General features: G+C 39.8%; 1 protein-coding gene across 3 annotated transcripts in view; it reads left to right on the top strand.

Moving 5' to 3' along the window:
- The first annotated feature begins 638 nt into the window (after window positions 1–638).
- The window catches only part of STAB2 (stabilin 2), a 165,472-nt gene continuing 141,593 nt past the window's right edge, over window positions 639–24,517 (top strand). For all 3 annotated transcript variants that reach the window (XR_014313870.1, XR_014313871.1, XM_082739101.1), the window contains exons 1-3: window positions 639–903; window positions 4,828–4,961; window positions 7,208–7,323. Coding sequence is in view for 1 of the 3 variants with exons in the window: in XM_082739101.1 (XP_082595227.1) it covers window positions 826–903; window positions 4,828–4,961; window positions 7,208–7,323 (328 nt within the window). In the remaining 2 variants the exon portion in view is untranslated. The remainder of the gene's footprint in view (window positions 904–4,827; window positions 4,962–7,207; window positions 7,324–24,517) is intronic.

Here is a 24,517-nt window from a genome sequence, read left to right as displayed (position 1 = left end):
GGGCTGTGACAGACTGGACTGGGCTTTTGTAGTATTATGTGCAAAATGCCAGGAGAGTTTCCAAGGCAGTATTGAGGGGCAGGACAGGAAGACTTCCTGTAAGAGGTGACATTTGAGCTGGGCCTTGAAAGGGAAGATGAGACCTACAGGCTCGGTCATTTGTCAAGACATGACATGGAAGAGGGGAAAGGATGAGTTGAAACCCCAACTGTTGGCAACTGCAAAGAGACATGTTTTTGCAGTAAAGCTTGCCAGCCATGCCAAGTGAGGCCACCACTCTCTCACAAGTCAAGGCCCTGAGTTTCTGCAACATTCCCTCTGTGGGATCATTCCCACTTAGGTTCACTCCCACAAATACTGCCTGGCAGCAAGCTTGGGACTTAGGATTCTGGGACACAGGACTTCAGTTTTCCATGGTGTGGTCATATACATGTTGGCGGGACTGTGGGTCCAGGAGGAGGCAGGACCAGAACTGGGATAGGCAGAGCAGAAGGAGGCAGGAGCTTGTTCTTGGGAGTTTCATAAGGCACAAAAATTCCAGAACGTGTCTCCGCCTCAGCCTCTTCAGGATATCCTGTCATTCAACCAAGACATATATAGCGTTGAGAGTGACCGATTTCATCACGACCCCTGGATTTGCCACTTTTCCTGTCTTGAGGCAGTTCTCACATATCATCGGCTTCATTTCAGGAAAAAGGGGGGAAAGAGTTTAAAAGCAAACACTGAAATGAAAGAGAATTCACTAGGAGTTCATCAGACTACAAGAGAATAGCCGAGTACTTCTGACAAGGGCCTGGCATCAGAAGGAGCAAACAGGCTCTCACCATGCTACAAAATCTCATACTTTTTCTTCTTGGATTTGTTGTACACAATTCCTGCTCCCCGCCTGAAACTACACACCAGGTAAGATGACACTTGTAAGTTTGTTATTTTTCAGGTTCCTAGTGTGTTCCAAGTTTTTTGCTTCCCTCTGTTGCCATGGGTAAAGAGTACATTCTGGACTTTATACAATAAGGTGAAAGCCAGTGGGGAATCTGATCCTAATGGTGGTGCGCAATCGCTCTGAAGGCGTGCTCATTCAATTGGTTCTATTCTTAAACCACACTTGCTAGAAGCTCTGATTTAATGCTAACATTCCTCTTGCCACTGCTGATGTTGGTATCCTGGGGTTGGGGGGAGGAGTTGTTTGTTTGTTTTCCTTTGTTTTAATAGTCTTATCGTTGTGTCGTTTTGAATATAGGAGATAACAGTGGTTGAAGAGAGATGAATAGAGAGGTGTTCTGGGGAATTCCAGGTGGAGTGAAGTCTGCTTGAGAAACGCAGTATTCCAGAATGGCTCGGGAACTCATCCCTTCTATTTTCCACAAGTTGTCCTAGAAGTACCCAGGGCAGTCTTGCCGGCAGCTCCCGTGAAGGACACTGACATGCCAGCGTCTCGAGCAGGCTCACATGTGCTAATAGAGCATGTCGGGTATCAGAGGTACAGCAAGGTCAGCCTAAACCAGGGGTATGAGCAAGGCAGTCTGTTGATTTCTAAGATGCAGTGTGCAAGGCATGATTTCTGCCCGATGCATCATAAAACTTCAACATGACGTTACGTGTGTACCAGGCGAATTTTTATCGGTGCCGACTTGATGCCAGTTGGCAGTGCTCGGATGATGCTTTTCACGGTAACACTGGAAGATAGCGTCACTGTCCAGTGTTTCAGCTCAGAGGTTTGAGTGTGGCGAGCTGGACCAGTGGCCCTCGTTCGTTTAACAAATATTTCTGAGGACCAGTCCCCATGCTCCACAGCCGACTAGATGTTCCAGCTTGAGCAAAATAGACAGTCTCTCTCAAAACTTCTCTTTCTCCCCCAACGGTGCTCCACAGCCAGAATAATCATGCTCCTCATTGCCACCACCAGCAGCTTCAACAAGTGCCTGCTTTAGTGTGGAAATCAGGCCTCAAATGGTGTGTGGGGTTTTTTTTAAAAGATTTTATTTATTTATTTGTCAGAGAGAGAGAGCAAGAACACAAGGAGGCAGAGCGGCAGGCAGAGGCAGAGAGAGAAGCAGGCTCCCCACTGAGCAAGGAGCCCGATGCGGGACTTGATCCCAGGACTCCGAGATCATGACCTGAGCTGAAGGCAGCGGCTTAACCCACTGAGCCACCCAGGCGTCCTTCCACTGGTGTTTAAGGCTGAGTTTACTTTTCAGAGGAAACTGTAAGAGAGATAAAATGATCCATTTCATTTGAACAGGACAACTTGGAAGCAAGAGATTTCTTGAAAAGAGACTCTTAAATCTGGGCTTTTAAGCAAGAAAAGAAAAAGTAATGTCCTTCCATACACTTATCTAAATGGGAAAGCCTAATATAAAGAAAATCCTGCTTTTAAAAATCTGAAGGTTCCATGAACCATTAATGGGAGTTGATTCAAACTCTAGCTAAGGGTGGCTTTTATTATTATTCCAGAAAGAAAATTCCAGAGATATTTTGGTTCATAAAGATCACCAAATGAAAGCTGCCCATACAAACAGAATTTTTTTTCTATATGCCTCTGTAGAGCGTGCAAGGAGGAGGAATAGCTAATCAGGGAATCCAAAAACCAGTAACCTACAGTGTGACCTTGGCAGGGTCACTGAACCTCCTCTTCCTTTGGTTTTCTCCCCCCCTAGAATAGGCATGATGAAACCTGCCCTCCTTATCTTCAGCATGGTCAAGATCAAATAAGATGATGCCCTTGGAAGTATGTATAACTGTAAATTTCTCTGTAAAAATAAGATTTCTTCTTGTGCAGCCTTTATCCATTTCAGTAAACTCAGAAGTAATTATAATGTTCCCACCATCCCTACCTAGTGCTGAGCTTGTGCTGTTTGGGGACAAGAATTAAGTAAGAAGGAGTTTGGGGATAAGAGTAAGTAAGAAGGAAGAGACACGGTCCCCTCCCACAAGGGGTTTTTTATAATTTTTTATTTTTTATAAACATATATTTTTATCCCCAGGGGTACAGGTCTGTGAATCACCAGGTTTACACACTTCACAGCACTCACCAAAGCACATACCCTCCCCAATGTCCATAATCCCACCCTCTTCTCCCAAACCCCCTCCCCCCAGCAACCCTCAGTTTGTTTTGTGAGATTAAGAGTCACTTATGGTTTGTCTCCCTCCCAATCCCATCTTGTTTCATTTATTCTTCTCCTACCCACTTAAGCCTCCATGTTGCATCACCACTTCCTCATATCAGGGAGATCATATGATAGTTGTCTTTCTCTGCTTGACTTATTTCGCTAAGCATGATTCGCTCTAGTTCCATCCATGTTGTCGCAAATGGCAAGATTTCATTTCTTTTGATGGCTGCATAGTATTCCATTGTGTATATATACCACATCTTCTTGATCCATTCATCTGTTGATGGACATCTAGGTTCTTTCCATAGTTTGGCTATTGTGGACATTGCTGCTATAAACATTCGGGTGCATGTGCCCCTTTGGATCACTACATTTGTATCTTTAGGGTAAATACCCAATAGTGCAATTGCTGGGTCATAGGACAGTTCTATTTTCAACATTCTGAGGAACCTCCATGCTGTTTTCCAGAGTGGCTGCACCAGCTTGCATTAGGGGTTTTTAAATGGAAAGCAAAGACAACAATAGGTTTTCCAGTGGCCAAACACATGAAGAGTAGAAGTTGAGAAAAGGAAGAGAGGGGTGTATGGTTTCGTGGAAGTGGCATTGTTCCACAGGGCCTTGAAGGAAAGGCAATAAACAAAACAGGTGGGGAAGGAGAAGCATCACAAGAACTAGCATTTACTGCCTATGACCTTCCAGATCCTGGGCCAGGCAATTTGCATGTGTTATTTCATTTAAAGGTCTCAGGAACCTGGAGAGTGGTGACCAACACCTCCCCATTGCAGTGGCAAAGGTTAGGGAATTCATTTAAGACTGTACAGTTAGCAAGATACAGTGCTTGATTCCAAGCTTAGGTCTTTTAACTCCCAGACTGAGTCTCTCTTCATTGTATGAAGCGGCTTCTTAAACTTGACGGAAAAATGAGGGAGACTGGAAAGAGGGGACCAAATCTGTTCGGGAGGACCAGCATCGACCTCATGGACAATGAGGGATCCTGAAAACAGGGTCAAAGTGGGTCTGCGTCCTTCATTTTAGCCTCTGATTCTCGACTGCCTAATGTTGCTAAGCAACAGTTTCTAGGGAGACTTTTGAATTTCCTACAACTCATTCATTCAATCAACAAATATTTACTAAACACTACTATGTGTCAGACACTGGTCTAGGTGCTTAGGGTATACTCAAAAGGATCACTGCCTCCTGGAGCCCATATTCTAGCTGAACTATAATCAAAAGATTGCAAACATCTTTGGAGCAGAAATTATATGCTTCATGGCATTTAGTGCCCAGGCTAGACTATTTCCAGAGAACCAGTGCTGAAAGAATATTCTTGAGACATGTTTGTTGATCTACAACGAATGGACCCTAAATAACCACTTTAAAATTATACTCTAGAATATATTTCAGGTTTCTCATTTGGGCATGTGTGTGTAATCAATCATGTTACCTTGCTTTGCTGAATGAATGATGTTACCTTGCTTTAGATCAAGGGTAGACAACAGGTACAAGCAGCCTCCTTCCTACCCACAGCCATGGCAGACATTGCTTGTTGATCCCAACACTCTTTCTAAATGAGGTTGAAAGTAACTAGTTGGTCATTACCAATCACCCTTGTTGCTATCCCTGTCATTCCACCGACTTGAAGCCAATGGGGAAGAATGACCAACCAAGGCTCTGCCAATGGGACTTGATTTTTTTTTATTTTTTTATGTTTTCACAGGCAAAAAGATGTGATAAGAAATCTCTGCTTACAATTAGAACTGAGTGCCAGTCTTGCTCACTGAACTTGGGAATTCAATGCCCAGATGGTTACACCAAGGTTACCAATGGCTCCGTGGGTGTTCGAGATTGCAGGTATTCACAAGAAAATAAATGTGCTCGGGTCTTGAAATTTAAGGGATTGCTAATCCAGATTGAAACTTCCCATCTCAAAAACTACAAACCATTTCCATAATTTTCCCTTATTCTAAGACTACATTCAGTCTACTCACAATTTACAATCTTGAACCTAAAAAATATATTATTGATTCACATTTTAACAAAAAATTAACCATATTGCCTTGCATATAAACATTCTCCCTTCATCTTGATCATCTTTATTTTGAAAATATGGGTTTTGTTTCGTTTGGAGAGGGTGCTAGTCAGAGCATGAACTAAAATGCCATGGGTCTGACAGTCCTCTTACCAACTAGCTATGGATCCCGAAACCGATTAGAACCTGAAGAGGGAAGACAAAGGAATTACAGCTTTGTGCATTTTATGGGAACAGTGCATTCCTGAAATCCTCTTATGATTCAAAACTTTGATAATTCAAGGCTAAGCCTCACAAAGGATGACGAGCGTTTTCACTTTCTTGCTAATGGAAGCAATCATACAACTCAAATGTAAACAATGTTTTATTACTCAGTCTAATTTAGACGTTAGACATCTCTCAATCAGTTCATTCTTAATTCATTAGTATTATTTTTTACTTTTACAAAATAAAAACTAAACACTATTTCAAATTCATGTTTGCTTAATGTGATCATGATATATTCTAAAACCAAAGTCATCAGTTTTAACAAAAGGTTCCAAATACGAAGTGACCTAGAATTAGCAAATATATGCGACAGTTGACCATTTGGGTACCAAACTGGGCACACATCTCTGACCAGATTCTCTTAAAAAGTACATAGAAAGATGTAGGATTCAAGGTTCAAATTATGTGGTGACTTCATTGAGGACTTTCTTATACTGGCTACTTTTTTCATAGCAAAGTGGACACTTGGTTATATCCTTCCCACCTTATCATCACCTTCCAACACACACACACACATACACACACACACACACACACACACACACGATAAGATTATTGCTCTCTGTTTTAGAATTGAAGATTTGGATCTGTCATTCATTTATGTTGAAATAAATCCAAGGTTGGTTCTTTGTTTCTTTTTTAAAGATTTTATTTATTTATTTGATAGACAGAGATCACAAGTAGGCAGAGAGGCAGGCAGAGAGAGAGGAAGGGAAGCAGGCTCCCTGATGAGCAGAGAGCCCAATGCAGGGCTCGATCCCAGGACCCTGAGATCATGACCTGAGCCGAAGGCAGAGGCTTTAACCCACTGAGCCACGTAGGTGCCCCCCCACCAAAGGTTGGTTCTTAAGGGGAAGTTTGGTTGTGCCCTTGGCTCCCCCTTTTCCCGTCTTTGTGAAGAGATGTCCCTGCCTGTATTCTCAAGCTTCCAGAGGAATTGTCACCTCTGTCTTCAGCTTGACTGTCCATAAAGCCAGTAGCTCAGGGACTGGATTAGAAGTAAAACCTTGATTTTTAAAAAATAATAATTAATTAATTAAAATAAAGAAAAATAATAATAAATTAAAAAATAAAAAAGAAGTACAACCTTGAACTCACCATCACACTATTCTTACCAGTCTAGTTGAAAGAAATGATATTCTGGAGGATTGTCTCTGGATATACTAAAGCCAAAACCTGGAATAAGTCATCCATATGGAGATTCCCAATGGTATTTAGCCTCCACAGAATTGCTGCTCCAGATCAGTACCTCAGATGGTATACAAACTGTTTTAAGAAATTCATCAGTACATCTCCCTTGAGGACACGGTGGCAAATCTTGTCCATTATATTACACCGCCTCTCACAAGTCTACATCTACAGTATCTGAAAAAAAAAAAAAAATGTTAAACCTAAGCAGTTGGTTCATTTTAAATCCAGGGATCCCATGCATCACAGAACTCATGATCTTTTCCTTCTTGCATTGGTGGCAACAAGTGTGAGGTGCGCCTCTAGCATATGCCTAGAACCTAACACTATTACCGATCTACTAACCTCACTTCTGATGTCACTGTAGATATTCTACCTTCATTTGCATTGTGTTCTGATTTTTTCATCCATTTTGTACAATTAAAGATAAATCATGATTAAGTTTTGTTCTCCCTAAATAAAAAAATGAATTCAATCTTTGTTTAAAGGTTTGTTTGTTTTAATATAGGCAAGTCTAAAGAAAGACCTAAGTAAAAATCCGGGCTAATCCCACTGCCCAGAGTGAACTGCATTGTGCTGATAACAGGTTTATGTCTTCTCCTTCCCCTCCAAGGTACATCTTTGAGATCAGGAAGTACTCGCTGTCTCTTCCTGGATGCCGCCATATCTGTAGAAAGGACTATGTCCAGCCTCAGTGCTGTCCAGGCCACTGGGGCCCAGACTGCATGGGTAAGTGGCATAGAGCTTTTCTTGGACTTTGATACTTGCTTCTCGATGTCCCATTTCACAGAAAATCGAAAGGAAGGAAGTCCGATAAAAGGAGAGTGTCAGCACCTTTTTCTAGAAAGTTCCATTTCAGTCTATATGTAGAAAAGTCTTTCTTGCTCTGTCAGCTTTTATAAACAAATCTGCTTTCCTCCAATTGGAGGTCTCGCTTTACAAAATGTCCTTACAAGTCAGAAAAAGGGACAATTGAAAGGATGTCCATTTTTATAAAAAAGATAAGGGACCCTAGAAAGGATGTAAGAATGCTGGGATACTACAACCCCGAAAACAATTTTCTTTAAGAAGAAATTTTATTATAGCATCTCAAAGACCTTAGTTACTGTTTGGCAACACAGATAATCGTTAAATCTACTAAAACTCTAGTCTTTAGGATGGAATACCAAATTCTATGATGACTAGTTCCACTGTAAGAAAGACAAAGATGTTATATAGTTAGATTTCTATGGTCGAGCCCAGCATTTGTCAGCTAAAATTGAACCTCTATCATGATTAAAGATTAAACATTCGAATAGTGGCTGAGTCCTTGCTATGATATGCAAATTATGTGAGATCACTTTTTTCCCTTGGAGAGTAAAGAAGTCAAGCATTTTAATTCATGCATTGTCCATTTGTTTCCTATTTTCTAGATATAATGAAACATATCCTTAAGAATCCACTTAAAGGGGAACCTGGGTGGCTCAGTGGGTTAAAGCCTCTGCCTTCAGCTCAGGTCATGGTCCTGGGGTCCTGGGATGGAGCCCCGCATCGGGCTCTCTGCTCAGCAGAGAGCCTGCTTCTCCCTCCCCCTCTGCCTGCCTCTCTGCCTACTTGTGATCTCTCTCTCTCTCTCTGTCAAATAAATAAATAAAATCCTTAAAAAAAAAAAAAAGAATCCACTTAAAGGGAAGGGCACACGGGTGGATCGGTAGGTTGAGCATCTGACTTAGTTGCAGCTCAGGGTGGTGAGATCGAGCCCTGTGTCAGGCTGCTCACTCAGTCTGCTTAAGATTCTCTCTCCCTTTGCACCCCTACCCCAGAATCTCTCTCTGTCTTTCTCAAATAAATAAAGAAAAGTTGTTCTGTTTTGTTTTTCAAAGAATCCAATTAAGGGGAGAGATTAGTTCTCTTTTGCTTTTTTTTTTAATTAAAATAATACAGGCAAAGGGCCCACAGCCCGTAAAATTTAGACAGACATAAAGACAGAAAAAACAGTGACTTCTTTCAGTCACACATAGGAAATCCTAAATTGTTTGGCTTATTTCCCTGATCTTATTTTTTTTTTTCAAATGGCTTCTAAACAGTCAAAACTTTCTTGTACATACAATGTTGAAACCTGCTGTTGTGTGTTTTTTGAACTAATGATTAAATAAATAATAGCTTCCATTTATTCAACATTGCTAACACGCAGTACCAAATAGATACTTGGCTTATATTATCTGATTCAATTCTTTTTTTTTTTAAGATTTTATTCATTTATTTGACAGAGAGAGATCACAAGTAGGCAGAGAGGCAGGCAGAGAGAGAGAGAGGAGGAAGCAGGCTCGCCGCTGAGCAGAGAGCCCGAAGTGGGACTCGATCCCAGGACCCCGAGATCATGACCCGAGCTGAAGGCAGTGGCTTAACCCACTGAAGCCACCCAGGCGCCCCTATCTGATTCAATTCTTAAAACAAATCTTTGAGCTAGACATGTTTATCTCCATTTTGCCTATGAGGGATCAGATATTTAAAGATTATCTCTTACCAATTTCTTTTGGCTTGATAAATAATAAAGCAAGTTCAAGTTCAGGGATGCCTGTCACCAAAGTCTGCTGTCTTTCTACTCTGTCCCACTGCCAGAGCAGAGCTTATAGAAGAAAAAAGATGCATCCCCTGGGTGATTCATTCAGTTGTGCATCTGACATTCGATTTCAGCTCAGGACAGGATCTCAAGGTCATAAGCTCGAGCCCCATGTCAGGCTATGCACTCAGCATGGAGTCTGCTTGAGTTTCTCTCCCTCTGCAACCCCCCTGCTTGTGTGCACTCTCTCTCTCTCTCTCTCTCAAATGGATAAATAAGTTAAATCGAAAAAAAGAAAGGAAGAAAGAGAAAAAGAAAGAAATGGGAAATCTTCCAAATGTGTTTCTAACTTCTCGTTTGATTGGCAAGTCCCTTTACCCGTCCCAGTCAATGACCGGGTTATGCTCCTTGCACTGGAAAGGTCAAGGTTTGGGTTCACGAAATCCTGACCTTCTCTCTATTGACCTCTCTGTCCTCAGTTTCACCCCAGCATGTGGACACTGTGTGATTCTGAGTTTGTTACAATGGATTCAAGAGATTAACTCACCCTTCCATATTTCAAAAACTTTTTTAGCACCAAATGTGGTCACAATTACAACCAGTTCTTGTAGACATGCTGATATAATTCAAAAACTTTTAGATTTGCTTTTCTCTTTTTAACCCATGAGAACTAACACAATGCTGTTAATGATCAGAAGCCTGTAGAAAAGAAAAGGCTTTGTCCAAGATATAGCAACAAAAGTCAGTGCATGCAACGTCAGGGGTAACAGACCACAGCTCAGAGAGAGGAAGGAGCTAGTCCTGTTCCCATATTTAGGCTTGACTCTAGTCCCAACATTGGGCAAGTTACTACCTGCCATGCCTCAGCTTCCTTAGATGAGGGTCAGATGGGGGTCCAAAGTCCTACTTTACAAGACCATAGCCTAGATTTTAAAGCATTCATGTAGATAAAAAATACTTGACAGAGTAACACCAAGAAAGCACTTTAATAATGTTTTAGCAGTGGGTGCCCTGGGTAGCTCAGTGGGTTAAGGCCTCTGCCTTTGGCTCAGGTCATGATCCCGGAGTCCTGGGATCAAGTCCCACATCGGGCTCCTGCTTGGTGGGGAGCCTGTTTCTCCATTTCTCTGCCTGCCTCTCTGCCTACTTGTGATCTCTGTCTGTCAAATAAATAAATAAAATCTTTAAAAAAAAAAAAAAAGTTTTAGCAATAAATGAATAAGGGAATAACAGTCAAAACAAACCTTTGGCAGTGAAAGCCAAATAAAGTGACATTTTCTCTTTGAGTCCTTCTTAAATATGGGTAACTCCTAAATCATGAGAAGACAAATAGGATTCAAAACCTTCAGTGGGCTCATGACATCTCAATGTGCTATGCACGAATGGGGCAAGGCTCCTGTCTGCGATCCAGTGTGCACGATTCCTTGAAGGGTCAAACATTTCCTTCTGCTAGGTCTGGAGGCCAGAGAAACAAAGTATGTGGAAAGCAGGGACTGGACAGTCTTTCTGCTGTCCTCTTGTTAGAGCAAAAGGACATGTCCCTTTATCTTCATCTTCCAAACATACTAAATGTCTCCAAAGGCTTCCTTCCTTTAGCTCAGGAAGGAGATAAAGGCTCTACTTAGCTGTATATTTCACCTTTCACATTTTGTAGTGATGACAAGTGAGATCTTGCCTATCACTTTACATTTCCGGAAGGATAAGGCCATTTTGGAGCTGCTGACGTGTGTCCATACATCTTTTTGAGGAAGTACAAGCTTTGGAATGGCCTTCTTCCCAAGGCCATTGTGGTATCCAATTCCTTTCCAGTGCATCAACAAATACATTCATACTTGATACCTCTGGGCTACTTTAAAAATTGTTTTAATAATGCCTCATTCCAATTAGAAAATAACTCTGATCAATCCCCCCACACACAAAAACAAAATTAGAAAACACCCAAAAAGCACAATGAGAAAAAATTGCTCATCGTCTTCTAAAATTAAGAATAAGGCATGGATCCTCACTTGGGTGAAAAAAAATATGTCATCCTGACATATGAAAGGTCTTTCTACCCAGATTTAACTTGTTTCTCCCTCATTAGAACTCATACTGCTTTATCAGATCAGCAGAAAGCAGTCTTTGCTAATTAGCACACAAACATATTTTTTAACATTGAAATGATCACATTTGAACAACTAATAGCCTACGTGAGGGGAAATTGATTTTTTTTTTTAATTTGGACATGCCAGTTCTCTTGATTTCACCATGAACATTAACTGATCTGTGCAAACAACTCAAAGTAATGGAAAAAGAATGTGGGCAAAGGGGTTATACAGAACCGGGATTGCCGCCAAAACAATCTGATTATTTCAAAGGGAAATGGTCTAGATTCTTCTTTTTGAGGTCGATGTCATCAAATTCTGCCCATTTTTAAAAATTTTTTATTTCTTTTCAGCGTAACAGTATTCATTATTTTTGCACCACACCCAGTGCTCCATGCAATCCGTGCCCTCCCTAATACCCACCACCTGGTTCCCCCAACCTCCACCCCCCCCCCCCGCCCCTTCAAAACCCTCAGATTGTTTTTCAGAGTCCATAGTCTCTCACGGTTCACCTCCCCTTCCAATTTCCCTCAATTCCCTTCTCCTCTCCATCTCCCCTTGTCCGCCCACTTTTTTTTTATAATATATTACTTATGTTTCCACATCTCTTTCTTTCCTTTTGTACATTTTTTGCCGGTTGCTGCTCAGGTTGCAAATAACAGACTTCTATGGGCTTGAAATTGGTCTTGTAGTCATGTTCCTTTTGGTTTTGACTGAGAAATAAAGCTGAGTTTACCTGAGGAACCTAATTCACATCAGCTTCCCAGGGAGACAATTTCAGCCAGAGCTATAAGTGGAATACCAGGACATGGTCTCTGCCTATCACTGTGAGCCAAGCTTTTCAACAACGGTCCTAGCATGAAGTAGGCACTTCTAGAGTTCATTGGGAGATAAAGTAACAGGGAGGTCTTTGGCCCCTTGCTGCTGGGGATGTTGATTATCTTCCTTTAAAGAAACAGAACAGCTGATGATTTGCTGACAGCTTATAATGGGTAAGCCTCCTGCGTGAGCAAAGTCACAATGCGGGAGACCACCAGGGTAGCAGTAACTAAAGGGAAATGGGATAATGACCTGAAATCTTTTTATCAGCTACTTGAGCCTCACAATGTGTCAGAAATGTGCCCTGATAGCAAATTCTGTAATATCCTTTCGGGCACGGTTGCTGAGAACGTCAATTTTTCCGTCTTTCTACTTAATGGGGGCCTGAGGTGATAGAAAATGATGTGAGAAGCAGGACTAAAACTCCCACTTTTGCCTTAGAAGTTTTACTTAAAAACCAAACAATTTGTTTCATAGATTTTAAACTTAAACCATTCAATCTAGGACATAAAATGAGTCTCTGTGCCCCCACATCCCTGCTATCTTTTTCTCAAAGTTCCTTCCAGTGTTGGCCAACTCCTAAAAAAAAAAAAAAAACAAGCATTTATGGAGCACCGATTGTATGCAGCTCATAATCACATATCTGATAAGCCCAGTGCCTACCCCCAAGGGGCTTACAGATTAATATAAGAAAGAGATACAAAAGCAGATGAGGAAAAATAATCATACCTGAGAGCCCAGTGGAGGACCTGAAGAATTTTGAGGAGCTTTGCAGCTTGCGCAAAGGCAGCCAGACTAGGAAAGAAGCCTATCTTACTGCAGAGTCCCGGCTCTAACCCGCTACTCTCCCCTGCTTCCCCAAATAACAGCTGGTTTTGCCAAGTCAGCTGCTGGCAAAGCGGTCTGCCTCTCTCTAGCCTACTTCTAGAAAGCTTGCTTCCACCATCAGCTAGATGCCTGTCACTGCCTAGAGTTGATTCCATGACACGTGAGCTCCCCTTGGTTCTACCCTTTAACTAAGAGGCCATGGGGTTTTGCAGTAAGATGGCACACAGACTCTGAATCCCTATTGGCCTCCTGTCCCAGCATTTACTGCACTCTGGTTCTGAGACCCACTCTGTACAGCTATCAGATTCAGCAATTACAGAGTATCCCGTTAAATTAATTGCAAATAAACAACAAATATGCATACAGTATTTAGGGCATGCTTGTTCTAAAAAAACTTCATTGTTCTATCTGCAATTGAAATTTAACTGGCATCCTACATTCTATCTGGTAAACCTGTCCTTCGGCCTCAGTTTTCTCATCTACAAAATGGAAATAATGATGCTAATAGGCCTACCTCCAAAGATCGTGCTGAGGATTAAGTGAGCTCGTACCTACAAAGTACTTAGGATGTTCCTGAAGGGTGGCAGGTCTTCAGAATATGCCAGTTACCTTTTCTGTCTTTTGTGGTCTAGGGGGGTGTGCCTAGGTCTGATTTTATATTCTAAGGTACAGATCTTATATGCTCTGGTTTAGTGGTTAAGGACTCAAAATCTTGACTCAAGCCTGATTGCAATGCCCTTTCTAATACTTGCCAACCTCATGATCTTGGGCAAGTAACTTACCTCTCTGGCCATCAGTTTTCTTATCTATAACCTGGGACCAATGATAATGATGATGATGATGATGACAACGATGATGATGTCAACAACAGTCATGCTTTTTTCAGTTGTTGGGAGAGTAAGACCACACATATAAAGTGCTTAGTAATAGTAAAGGCTCGACAAGTTCTATCCATCTGTCAGAGAACTGGTAACTAAGTCACAGTGCTGGCTGCCAGAGGAGGACTTTCCTATACACTTCATTGTTTATGTAGCTTAAGGCCCCTTAGGTCTACAATTTTTCTTCCCACGATTGTCTACCCTTCTGTCGACCCCATGGGTCACTCGGATCTGTCCAAGCAAAAGCCTGCCCTTCCAGGATATGGGGAAGATAAACCATCAGTCTGCTTGGGCTCCTATAGCCAAATACCCTAACAACAGACATTTGGTTCTCACAGATGTGGAGGCTAGGAAGTCCAAGATTAAGATGCTACAGATTTGGTTCCTGTTGAGGCTCTTCTCCCTGGCACACAGATGGCCACCTTCCCACCGTGTCCCCATATGGGAAACAGAGACTCTAGTCCCTCTTTCTCTTCTTAGAAGGATATTAATCCCATCATCGGTCCCCGTCCTTATGATCTCATCTAACCCTAATGAACTCCCCCAAAACCCCAACACCAAATGCTAACCTGTTGGGGTTTAGGACTTTCACATATGAATTTGGGGATGCACAGACATTCAGTTCATTAATATTAAGTATTCACCTTGGCCTTCAGCCCACTGGGTCATAAGCCACTGGAGAGAAGTCTGAGCCAGGACGAAACACCTGTTAAGAGAAAACCTTCCCTCCCTTGCTGAATGTGTGCTGTTGAGACTCAGGAAGATTCCCAGAAAACAGCAAAGAATTACCCAACCAGTAGATGCCTTGACCCTTAGCACAGCCACAGGCAGACACCCAATGACCTCTGAATAAAGCAGACTGCTCGTTTCAATGAGAAGTATGTGTTGGGCACCTCTTCAGAAATAAGTCTAAAGCACTGAACCTCAACTCACCAGCCCCTTCCCGCCTACAGCAAGAGGAACAAAGGCCCATTTTCTGTTTAGGCTTAATCTCATTTCATATTCTTGTGAAAATACAAAGAGAAAACATCTTTGAAAACAATTGTAGGCATTCAATAAATCTTGAATTAATTACTTAACTAAATGAATGTCTTGTAAAAACATTTAAGCTATGTAAAATAATTTGAAGCTATCAACACAGAGAAGCACAGTTCTGAGCCTTTAGAGTCAGATACAGCAGGGTGGAAATCCTTGTCTCTCCGCCTGACAGCCGTGTAACTTTATTAGTGATCCTCTCTCTGCCTCAGTGTCCTCGTAGATAAAATGGGGATTGTAACACTTCATAAAGAGTAATAGTTCATAGTTGTGAAGATAACACATGTAATGTCCTTAGCCTTCCACTCAAGGTTTAGACCAATAAGAAGAAGAACATGAAGAGCAAAAACAAACAAACAAACAAACAAAAACAAGTCAAGTTGGTCTTTTTAAGGTCAACATCTGGCTCATGAAGGTGTTCAGTAACAGTTTACCAGATGGTGGCCCTGAAGAAATGCTTCCTAAACACTGGTGTTCTGAAACTACTCTAAAGTATTCGAATGAAAAGGTTTAGAGACTGAAGGTCAGAAACTGAAAGACTTACCCTGTGTTTAAAAATAGCCCTTCCCGATTCTAGTGTCTTGCTTTGTTTTCTTTTCCAGTCAGCATAATTATAGGAAAGGACATCTCTGAGGTCTAAACAGAAGTTGAGTTTCATTAATTACTGACCAGGACACTGACCACCTTTCCCAAACCTATCAGTAGGGCACATGCTCAGCTAATAAATTCTTCTCATTTATTCTTAACTTATAATTTTCGTAGAGTGAAACTGAACATTATCAGTGCACAGCTGTATGAGTTCTGACCAGCTTTGTGTAACCACCACCACCGTTAACTTAGAAAAGATTTATTTCATCCCCCTCAAATTCCCTTTGCTATCATGTCCTCCCTCCCATTTCTGAAGCCCTGGCAATTACTGATCTGTTTTCTGTGCCTATAATGTTACCTTCATGTCACATGATTGGAGAGACACAGTGTGTGGTTTTTGAGACTGGTTTCTTCCAATTAGCATAATGCTTGAAGATATGTCTGTGTTGCTATCTGTGTCCATAGTTCCTTCTTTTCTAATGCTTCATAGCCTGCCATGATGCAGCAGCAGCCAGTCAGTTCACTCACCAGCTGGAAGATGTATGGGTTTGTTTCCAGTTTGGTACAACTAAGAATAAAGTCATTACGGACATTCATGCACCTGTTTTTGTGTGTACCTAAAATTGATTTCTTTTTTTTTTTTTAAGATTTTATTTATTTATTTGACGGAGAGAGAGATCACAAGTAGGCAGTGAGGCAGGCGGGGGGGGGGGGGGGGTGAGCAGGCTCCCTGCTGGATCCCAGGACCCTGAGATCATAACCTGAGCCAAAGGCAGAGGCTTAACCCACTGAGCCACCCAGGTGCCCCTAATTTTTATTTTTTCATGTGCATATTTGCTCTTCATGTATCTTTCAAGTTGTTGTTTTCTGGAGCATTGAGAGTTCTTTAAATGTTTGACGTACAAGTCCTTTATATATACATGATTTGTAAATATTTCTTTGTGGTCTGTGGCTTGTCTTTTCATTCTTTTAACACTAACTTCAGACGAGCGAATGTTATGAATTTTGGTGAGGTCAAATATATCCATTTTTCTTTCATAGATAGTGTTTTTTGTATCCTATCTAGAAATCTTTCCCTACCTTAATATCACAAAGATTTTCTTTTATTTTTTTCTTCTAGAAGTTCTATAATTTTAGGTATTGTGTTCAAGTCCATCATCCCCTGCAAGTTAATTTTTGTATATGATTTGAGGTATGGATCAAGGTTCATTTTTTATATGTAGATTCCTAGTGATTCCAGCATCATTTCTTGAAAAGACTATCCTCTCCCCATTGGGTTGTGTTTGGACTGTTGTAGAAAATCAATTAACCATCTCTGCGTGGGTGTATTCCCGGACTCCCTATTCTGTTCCAGTAATCTGTATATCCCTTTACCGTCAGGATTTCTGTAGCTTCACACTGTCTTAAAATCTGGCAGCATACATTCTCCAGCTTGGTTGCTTTCAAAATTATCTTGTTTATTCTAGTTTCTTTGCTTTTCCATGTAAAATTTAGAATCAGCCAATATCTACCAAAAAGTCCTGCTAGAATTTTAATGAAATTATATTGAATCTATAAGTCAGTTTAGAGAGAACTAACATCTTAAAGTACTAAATCTTTTAACCCATAACCACACTAAATTTCCCCATTTAAGACTTCTTTTATTTTGTTTGTCAGTGTTTTATCAATTTTAACTTACAAATTTTGCACAATTTTCATTATGTTCACACCTAAGTGTCTCATGGGTTTTGGTAACATTTTTAATGGTATATTTTCATTTCAATTACCAGTTCTTTCTTATGAGTTTGTACAAAAAAATAGAAATAAAATTTACTTTTTAAATATTGCTCTTGTATCCTGAGAACTTATTAAATATATGTATTAGGTCTAGTAACTTTGGGGGACTTTTTTGAATTTTCTGCAGGCAATCATGTTGTCTAATATTAGAGACCATTTTCATTTTTCTTTTCCAATATGAATGTATTTTATATCCTTTTTTCTTACTTTGTTTTACTTCTCATGATGTACTATCTGTTTCATATATGGTTGGATTCAGTTTGCTACAAATTTGTTTTAGAATTTTCTAATTTATGCATTAGATTTTTAAATCTTTTTTATTAACATATAATGTATTATTTGTTTCAGGGGTACAGGTATCTGAATCATCACCTTACATAATTATCAGCACCCACCATAACACATACCCTCCCCAATGTCCATACCCAGACACCTTATTCCTCCTCCTCCCTCCAGCAACCCTAAGTTTGTTTCCTGAGATTAAAAGTCTCTTATGGTTTGTCTTCCTCCCTGATCCCATCTTGTTTAATTTTCCCTCCCTTTTCCCCACAACTTCTCACCTTTCCCCACAACTTCTCACCCTGCCTCTCAAATTTCTCATATCAGAGAGATCATATGATAATTGTCTTTCTCTCACTGACTTATTTTGTTTAGCATAATGCCATCTAGTTCTATCCATGTCATTGCAAATGGCAATATTTCATTTTTTAGATGGCTGCATACTATTCCTTTGTGTGTGTGTATCTGTGTGTGTATATATATATATGTGTGTGTGTGTACGCATATATACACACACAGATATATATCTGTGTGTGTATATATATATATCCTCTTCTTTATCCTTTCATCTGTTGATGGACACCTACGTTCTTTCCATAGTTTGGCTATTGTGGACATTGCTCTATAAACATTCAGATACATGTGCCCCTTCAGATCACTACATTTGTATCTTTAAGATTAATACCCTGTAGTGCAATTGTGGGCTCATAGGTAACCCTATTTTCAACTTTTTGAGGAACTTCCATACTGTTTTCCAGAGCGGCTGCACCAGCTTACATTCCCAACAGTGTAAGAGGGTTCCCCTTTCTCTGCATCCTCACCAACATCTGTCATTTACTGACTTGTTCATTTTAGCCATTCTGACTGGTGTGAGGTGAGATCTCACTGTGGTTTTGAGTTGTATTTCCCTGAGGCCAAGTAATGTTGAGCACATTTTCATGTATCTGTTGGCCACTTGGATGTATTCTTTGCAGAAATTTCTGTTCATGTCTTCTGCCCATTTCTTGACTGGATTATTTGCTCTTTGGGTGTTGAGTTTGATAAGTTCTTTGTAGATTTTGGATACTAGCCCTTTATCTGATAGGTCATTTGCAACTATCTTCTCCCATTGTGTTAGTTGTCTTTTGGTTTTGCTGACTGTTTCCTTTGCTGTGCAAAAGCTTTTGATCTTAAATATGTCCCAAGAGTTCATTTTTGCCCTTGCTTTCCTTGCCTTTGGTGATGTTCCTAGGAAGAAGCTACAGTGACTGAAGTCAAAGAAGTTGCGGCCTGTGTTCTCCTCAAGGATTTTGGTGCATTCCTGTCTCACATTAAGGTCATTCATCCATTTGGAGTCAATTTTTGTGTGTAGTATAAGGAAATGGTCCAGTTTCATTCTTCTGCATGTGGCTGTACAATTTTCCCAACCCCATTTGTTGAAGAAACTGTCTTTTTTTTTTATTAGACGTTCTTTCCTGCTTTGTTGAAGATTAGTTGACCATAGAGTTGAGGGTCCATTTCTGGGCTCTCAATTCTGTTCCATTGATCTATGTGTCTGTTTTTGTGCCAGTACCATACTTTCTTAATGATTACAGCTTTGTAATAGAGCTTGAAGTCTGGAATTGTGATGTTACCAACTTTGGTTTTCTTTTTCAACATTCCTCTGGATAATTGTGGTCTTTTCTGGTTCCTTATAAATTTTAGGATTATTTGTTCCATTTCTCTGAAAAAAGTTGATGGTATTTTGATAGAGATTGAATTAAATGTGTAGATTGCTCTAGGTAGCATAGACATTTTCATAATATTTGTTCTTCCAATGCATGAGCATGGGACCTTTTTCCATTTCTTTGTGTCTTCCTCAATTTCTTTCATGAGTGTGCTATAGTTTTCTGAGTACAGATTCTTTGCCTATTTGTTTAGGTTTATTCTTAGGTATCTTATGGTTTTGGGTGCAGTTGTAAATGGGACCAATTCCTTAATTTCTCTTTCTTCTGCCTTGCTGTTGGTTTATAGAAATGCAACTGATGTCTGTGCATTGATTTTATATCCTGACACTTTCCTGAATTCCTGGATGAGTTCTAGCAGTTTTGGAGTGGTGTCTTCTGAGTTTTCCACATGAGATATCATACCACCTGCAAAGAGTGAGAGTTTGACTTCTTCTTTGCTGATTCGGATACCTTTTATTTCTTTTTGTTCTCTGATTGCTGAGGCTAGGACTCCTAGTACTATGTTGAATACCAATGGTGATAGTGGACATCCCTGCCATGTTCCTGACCTTAGGGGAAAAGCTCTCTGTACTTCCCCTTGAGAATGATGTTAACTGTGGGGCTTTCATAGATGGCTTTTACCATATTGAAGGATGTTCCCTCTATCCCTACACTGTGAAGAGTTTTGATCAAGAAAGGATGCTGTACTTTGTCAAATGCTTTTTTAGCATCTATTGAGAGTATCCTATGGTTCTTGTTCTTTCTTTTAGTAATGTATTGTGTGACATTTATTGGTTTGTGGATGTTGAAACAACCTTGCAGCCCAGGAATAAATCCCACTAGGTCATGGTAAATAATCCTTTTCATGTACTGTTGGATCCTATTGGCTAGTGTTTTGATGAGAATTTTTACATCCATATTCATGAAGGATATTGGTCTATAATTCTCCTTTTTTATGGGGCTTTGTCTGGTTTGGGAATCAAGGTAATGTTGGCCTCATAAAAGAGTTTGTAAGTTTTCCTTCCATTTCTATTTTTGGAACAGTTTCAGGAGAATAAGTATTAATTCTTCTTTAAATGTTTTATAGAATTCCCCTGGGAAGCCATCTGGCCCTGGGCTCTTGTTTCTTGGGAGATTTTTGATGACTGCTTCAATCTCCTTACAGGTGATGGTTCTGTTCAGGCTTTCTATTTCTTCCTGGCTCAGTTTTGGTAGTTTATATGTCTCTAGGAATGCATCCATTTCTTCCAGATTATCAACTTTGCTGGCATATCAAAGTTGCTCATAATATGTTCTTATAATCGTTTCTATTACTTCAGTGTTGGTTGTGATTTCTCCTCTTTCTTTCATGATTTTATTAATTTGGGTCCTTTCCCCTTTCTTTTGGATAAGTCTGACCAGGGGTTTATCAATCTTATTAATTCTTTCTAAGAGCCATATCCTGGTTTTGTTGATCTCCTCTACTGTTCTTTTGGTCTCTATTTCATTGATTTCTGCTCTGATCTTTATTATTTCTCTTCTCCTGCTGGGTTTAGGCTTTCTTTGCTGTTCTTTCTCCAGCTCCTTTAGTGGTAGGGTTAGGTTGTATATTTGAGATCTTTCTTGTTTCATGAGAAAGGCTTGTATTGCTATATACTTTTTTCTCAGGACAGCCTTTGCTGCATCCCAAAGATTTTGAACAATTGTGCTTTCTTTTTCATTTGTTTCCATGAATTCTTTAATTCTTCTTTAATTTCCCCATTGACCCATTCATTCTTTAGTAGGATGCTCTTTAGCCTCCATATATTTGAGTTCTTTCCAACTTTCCTCTTGTGATTGAGTTCAATTTTCAAAGCACTGTGGTCTGAAAATGTATCACAGTGATCCCAATTTTTGGTACTGGCTGAGAGCTTATTTGTGACTCAGGATGTGATCTATTCTGGAGAATGTTCCATGGGCACTAGAGAATAATGTGTATTCTGTTGCTTTGGGATGGAATGTTCTGAATATATCTGTGAGGTTCATCTGGTCCAGTGTGTCATTTAAAGCCTTTATTTCCTTGTTGATCTTTTGTTTTGATGATCTGTCCATTTCAATGAAGGGAGGTGTTAAATTCCCCTACTATTCTTATATTATCGTTGATATGTTTCTTTGATTTTGTTATTAAATGGTCCTTATAGTTCACTGTTCCCCTGTTAGAGGCATAGATATTTAAAATTGTTAGATCTTCTTGTTAGACAAACATTTTAAGTATGATATAGTGTCCTTCCTTATCTCTTATTATAGCCCTTGGCTTATAATCTAATTTTTCTGAGATAAAGCTTGCTACCCCTGCTCCTTTTTGATGTCCATTAGTATTGTAAATTGTTTTCTACCTGCTCGCTTTAAATCTGGAGGTGTCTTTGGATCTAAAATGAGTTTCTTGCAGGCATAATATCTATGGGCCTTGTTTTTTCTATCCATCCTGATACCCTGTGTCTCTTGATTGGGTCATTTAGCCCATTTACATTCAGCATAACTACTGGAAGGTATGTATTTAGTGCCATCATATTGCCTGTACGGTGACTGTTACTGTATTTTGTCTCTGTTCTTTTCTGGTCTGTTACTTTTAGGCTTCTCTTTCCTGGTTTATTGTTTTCAAGTTCTTTTAGTTTTTGTTTGTCCTGGAAGATTTTTATCTCTACTTCTATTTTCAATGACAGTCTATCTGGATATAGTATCCTTGGCTGTGTATTTTTCTCATTTAGTGTTCTGACTATATCATGCCAGTCCTTTCTGGCCTGTGAGGTCTCTGTGGATAGGTCTTCTGCCAATCTAATATTTGTACCTTTGTAGGTTATAGATCTTTTGTCCTAAGCTGCTTTCAGGGTTCTCTCTTTGTCACTGAGACTTGTAGTTTTACTATTAGATGACAGGGTGTTGACCAATTTTTATTGATTTTGAGAAGGGGGGGTCTCTGTGTCTCCTGGATTTTGATGCTTGTTCCCTTCCCCATATTAGGGGATTTCTCTGCTCTAATATGCTCCAATCTACCTTCTGCCCCTCTTTCTCTTTCTTATTCTTCTGGGATCCCAGTGATTCTAATATTGTTTCATCTTATGATATTACTTATCTCTCAAATTCTCTTTTCATGGTCCAGTAGTTATCTCTCCTTTTCTCAGCTTCTTTATTCTCCATCATTTGGTCTTCTATATCACTAATTCTCTCTTCTGCCTCATTTATCCTAACAGTAAGAGACTCCATTTTTTTTATGTCACCTTATTAATAGCTTTTTTTATTTCAACTTGGTTAGATTTTAGTTCTTTTATTTATTCAGAAAGGGAGTTTATTTCTTCAGAAAGAGATTCTCTGGTATCTTCTGTGCTTTTTTCAAAACTACTAGCATCTCTATAATCATCCTTCTGAACTCTAGCTCTGATATCTAACTAATGTTGGTATTGATTAGGTCCCCAGCAGTCATTACTGCTTCTTGTTCTTTTTTTCTCTTTTTTCTTTTCTTTTTTTTTTTTTGAGGTGAGTTTTCCACCTTATCATTTTGTCCAGAGAAGAATAGATGAATGAAAGGACAAAATGCTAAAGGGTAGCAATGACCCCCAGAAAAATATACAGTAACCAAATCAGAAAAGACCCAAAACCAGTGGGAGAAGAAACAAGAAAAAAAAATTATATATATATATATATATATATATATATATATATATATATATTAGACTGGTGAATAGAACAGAGTCACACACTTATTTTGCAGTGTATTTTGGTTTCTTAGAAGAAACAGCCTCCCAAAAATTTAAAGAAAGAAAAACTTTTTTATATATACAAACAAGGGTAAATTCAATGACGGGATGGAATATGACTGTAAAGATGAAAATTTAAAAAGATTTTTTAAAAGAAATTGAAAATGTTCCTGAAAGTTGAGGCATAGAACTTTCACAGATTCTTCTCCATCCTGCTGCTGATATGTGGACTTCATGGCACCTAGGAAATCATCTCAAACCACAGCCTGATGTTGTAAATGGTAGAACAATAAAATACAAGGATTCTGGGTCTAATAATTACAGAGTTACCAGACAAGCTCTGAAATGTTTATCTCTAGGGTTCATTTATATCTGAGAGCAATACATTTGAAGCTGCTGTTATTTGAGCATTTTTATAACTTGTAGCTGAAGCTAGTCTTTTCTAACACCATGCCTAAACTGAGAGGATTGTTGAATGATTAATCCCCCCAAGTATGAGGGAACAAGACTCTTATTTCAGTTGAAATTTAAATCTCTGGTTTTCTACCTCTGGATCAACTCAACTCACACATAGAGAGAAAATTATCACTTTCATAAATAAAAAGATTTGAGTTCAAAAAAAAAGGAATTAATAAGATAATAAGTTGGTTGAAAAAGAATTAAAAAAGAGGGAGCGAATGTCATCAGGCTGGAGACTAGAACAAAGCCATATGCCAGATTTAGGGTATATTTTGATCTGTTAGAAGAAACTGTATCTCAAAATTTTAAAGAAAGAAAAACTTATATGTATTCAAAAAATAAGGCTAAATACAATGAAGGGTTAGAATATGACTATAAAAATGTAAATTGAAAAAGATTTTTTAAAAGGTATTGATAAGATAAAATAGGTTAAAATGGGAAAGAGGAAATATTTAAAAAAAAAACAGAAAAAGAAAAAATAATGAACATTTTAAAAATTTAACTTTGAAAGACTAAAGAATCATGGGTAAAAATCCATGAATTCTATTTTGCTGCATTTCTCTAGCATTGGTGTTTTGCAGTCCTTATTGATCGGTAAAATTGGTCTTAGCTGGATGTTCTTGCTGATCTTCTGGGGGAGGCACCTATTGCAGTGATTACCAAATGTCTTGGCCTGAGGCAGAATTTCACCATCCTTGGCCCGGGCCAGGCTAAGCAATCTGCTCGGGTTTGCTCTCAATAGCTTTTGTTCCCTGAATGCTTTCCATACAGCTTTGGAGGAGGAGAATAAAGATGGTGGCCTCCAGTCTCTGACCTGGAGGAGCCGAGAGCTTGGGCATCCCCCTCTTCAGTGCGTCCTTAGAGAAAAGCAGTCAGTCACTCCTGTTTCCCACCGTGTATTGTATTCTCATGCTCCAAGCTCACCCGGCCTGTTACTGAGTGTTTCTATCTCTGGTGCACGGCCCCATTTGAAGTCTCCAAACCCAGCAGATTCCTGCTGCATGTTCCCATGCTGCTCCTCCTCTAGGAGGAAGGTGGGGGTCTCCCTGGATCTGCCACTTGTAGGGTCCCTGCTCGAAGAATAGTGGCCCAACTCTGTCTCAGATCATGGTTTAAGGTAAACCAGAGCTGAGAGCTCACTCCTTGGCTCCATCTCTGTAGCCAGCTTCCCCTTCCAATACATGGGAGCTCTGCCACACTCAGATACCCCTGGTCTTTTGGGGACCCCTCGGGTTGT

Source organism: Mustela nivalis (genome assembly GCF_964662115.1).
Source record: "Mustela nivalis genome assembly, chromosome: 7".
Lineage (NCBI taxonomy): Eukaryota > Metazoa > Chordata > Mammalia > Carnivora > Mustelidae > Mustela > Mustela nivalis.
The sequence above is the reverse complement of the archived record's forward strand: the minus strand, read 5'-3'. Positions and strand labels throughout refer to the sequence as shown.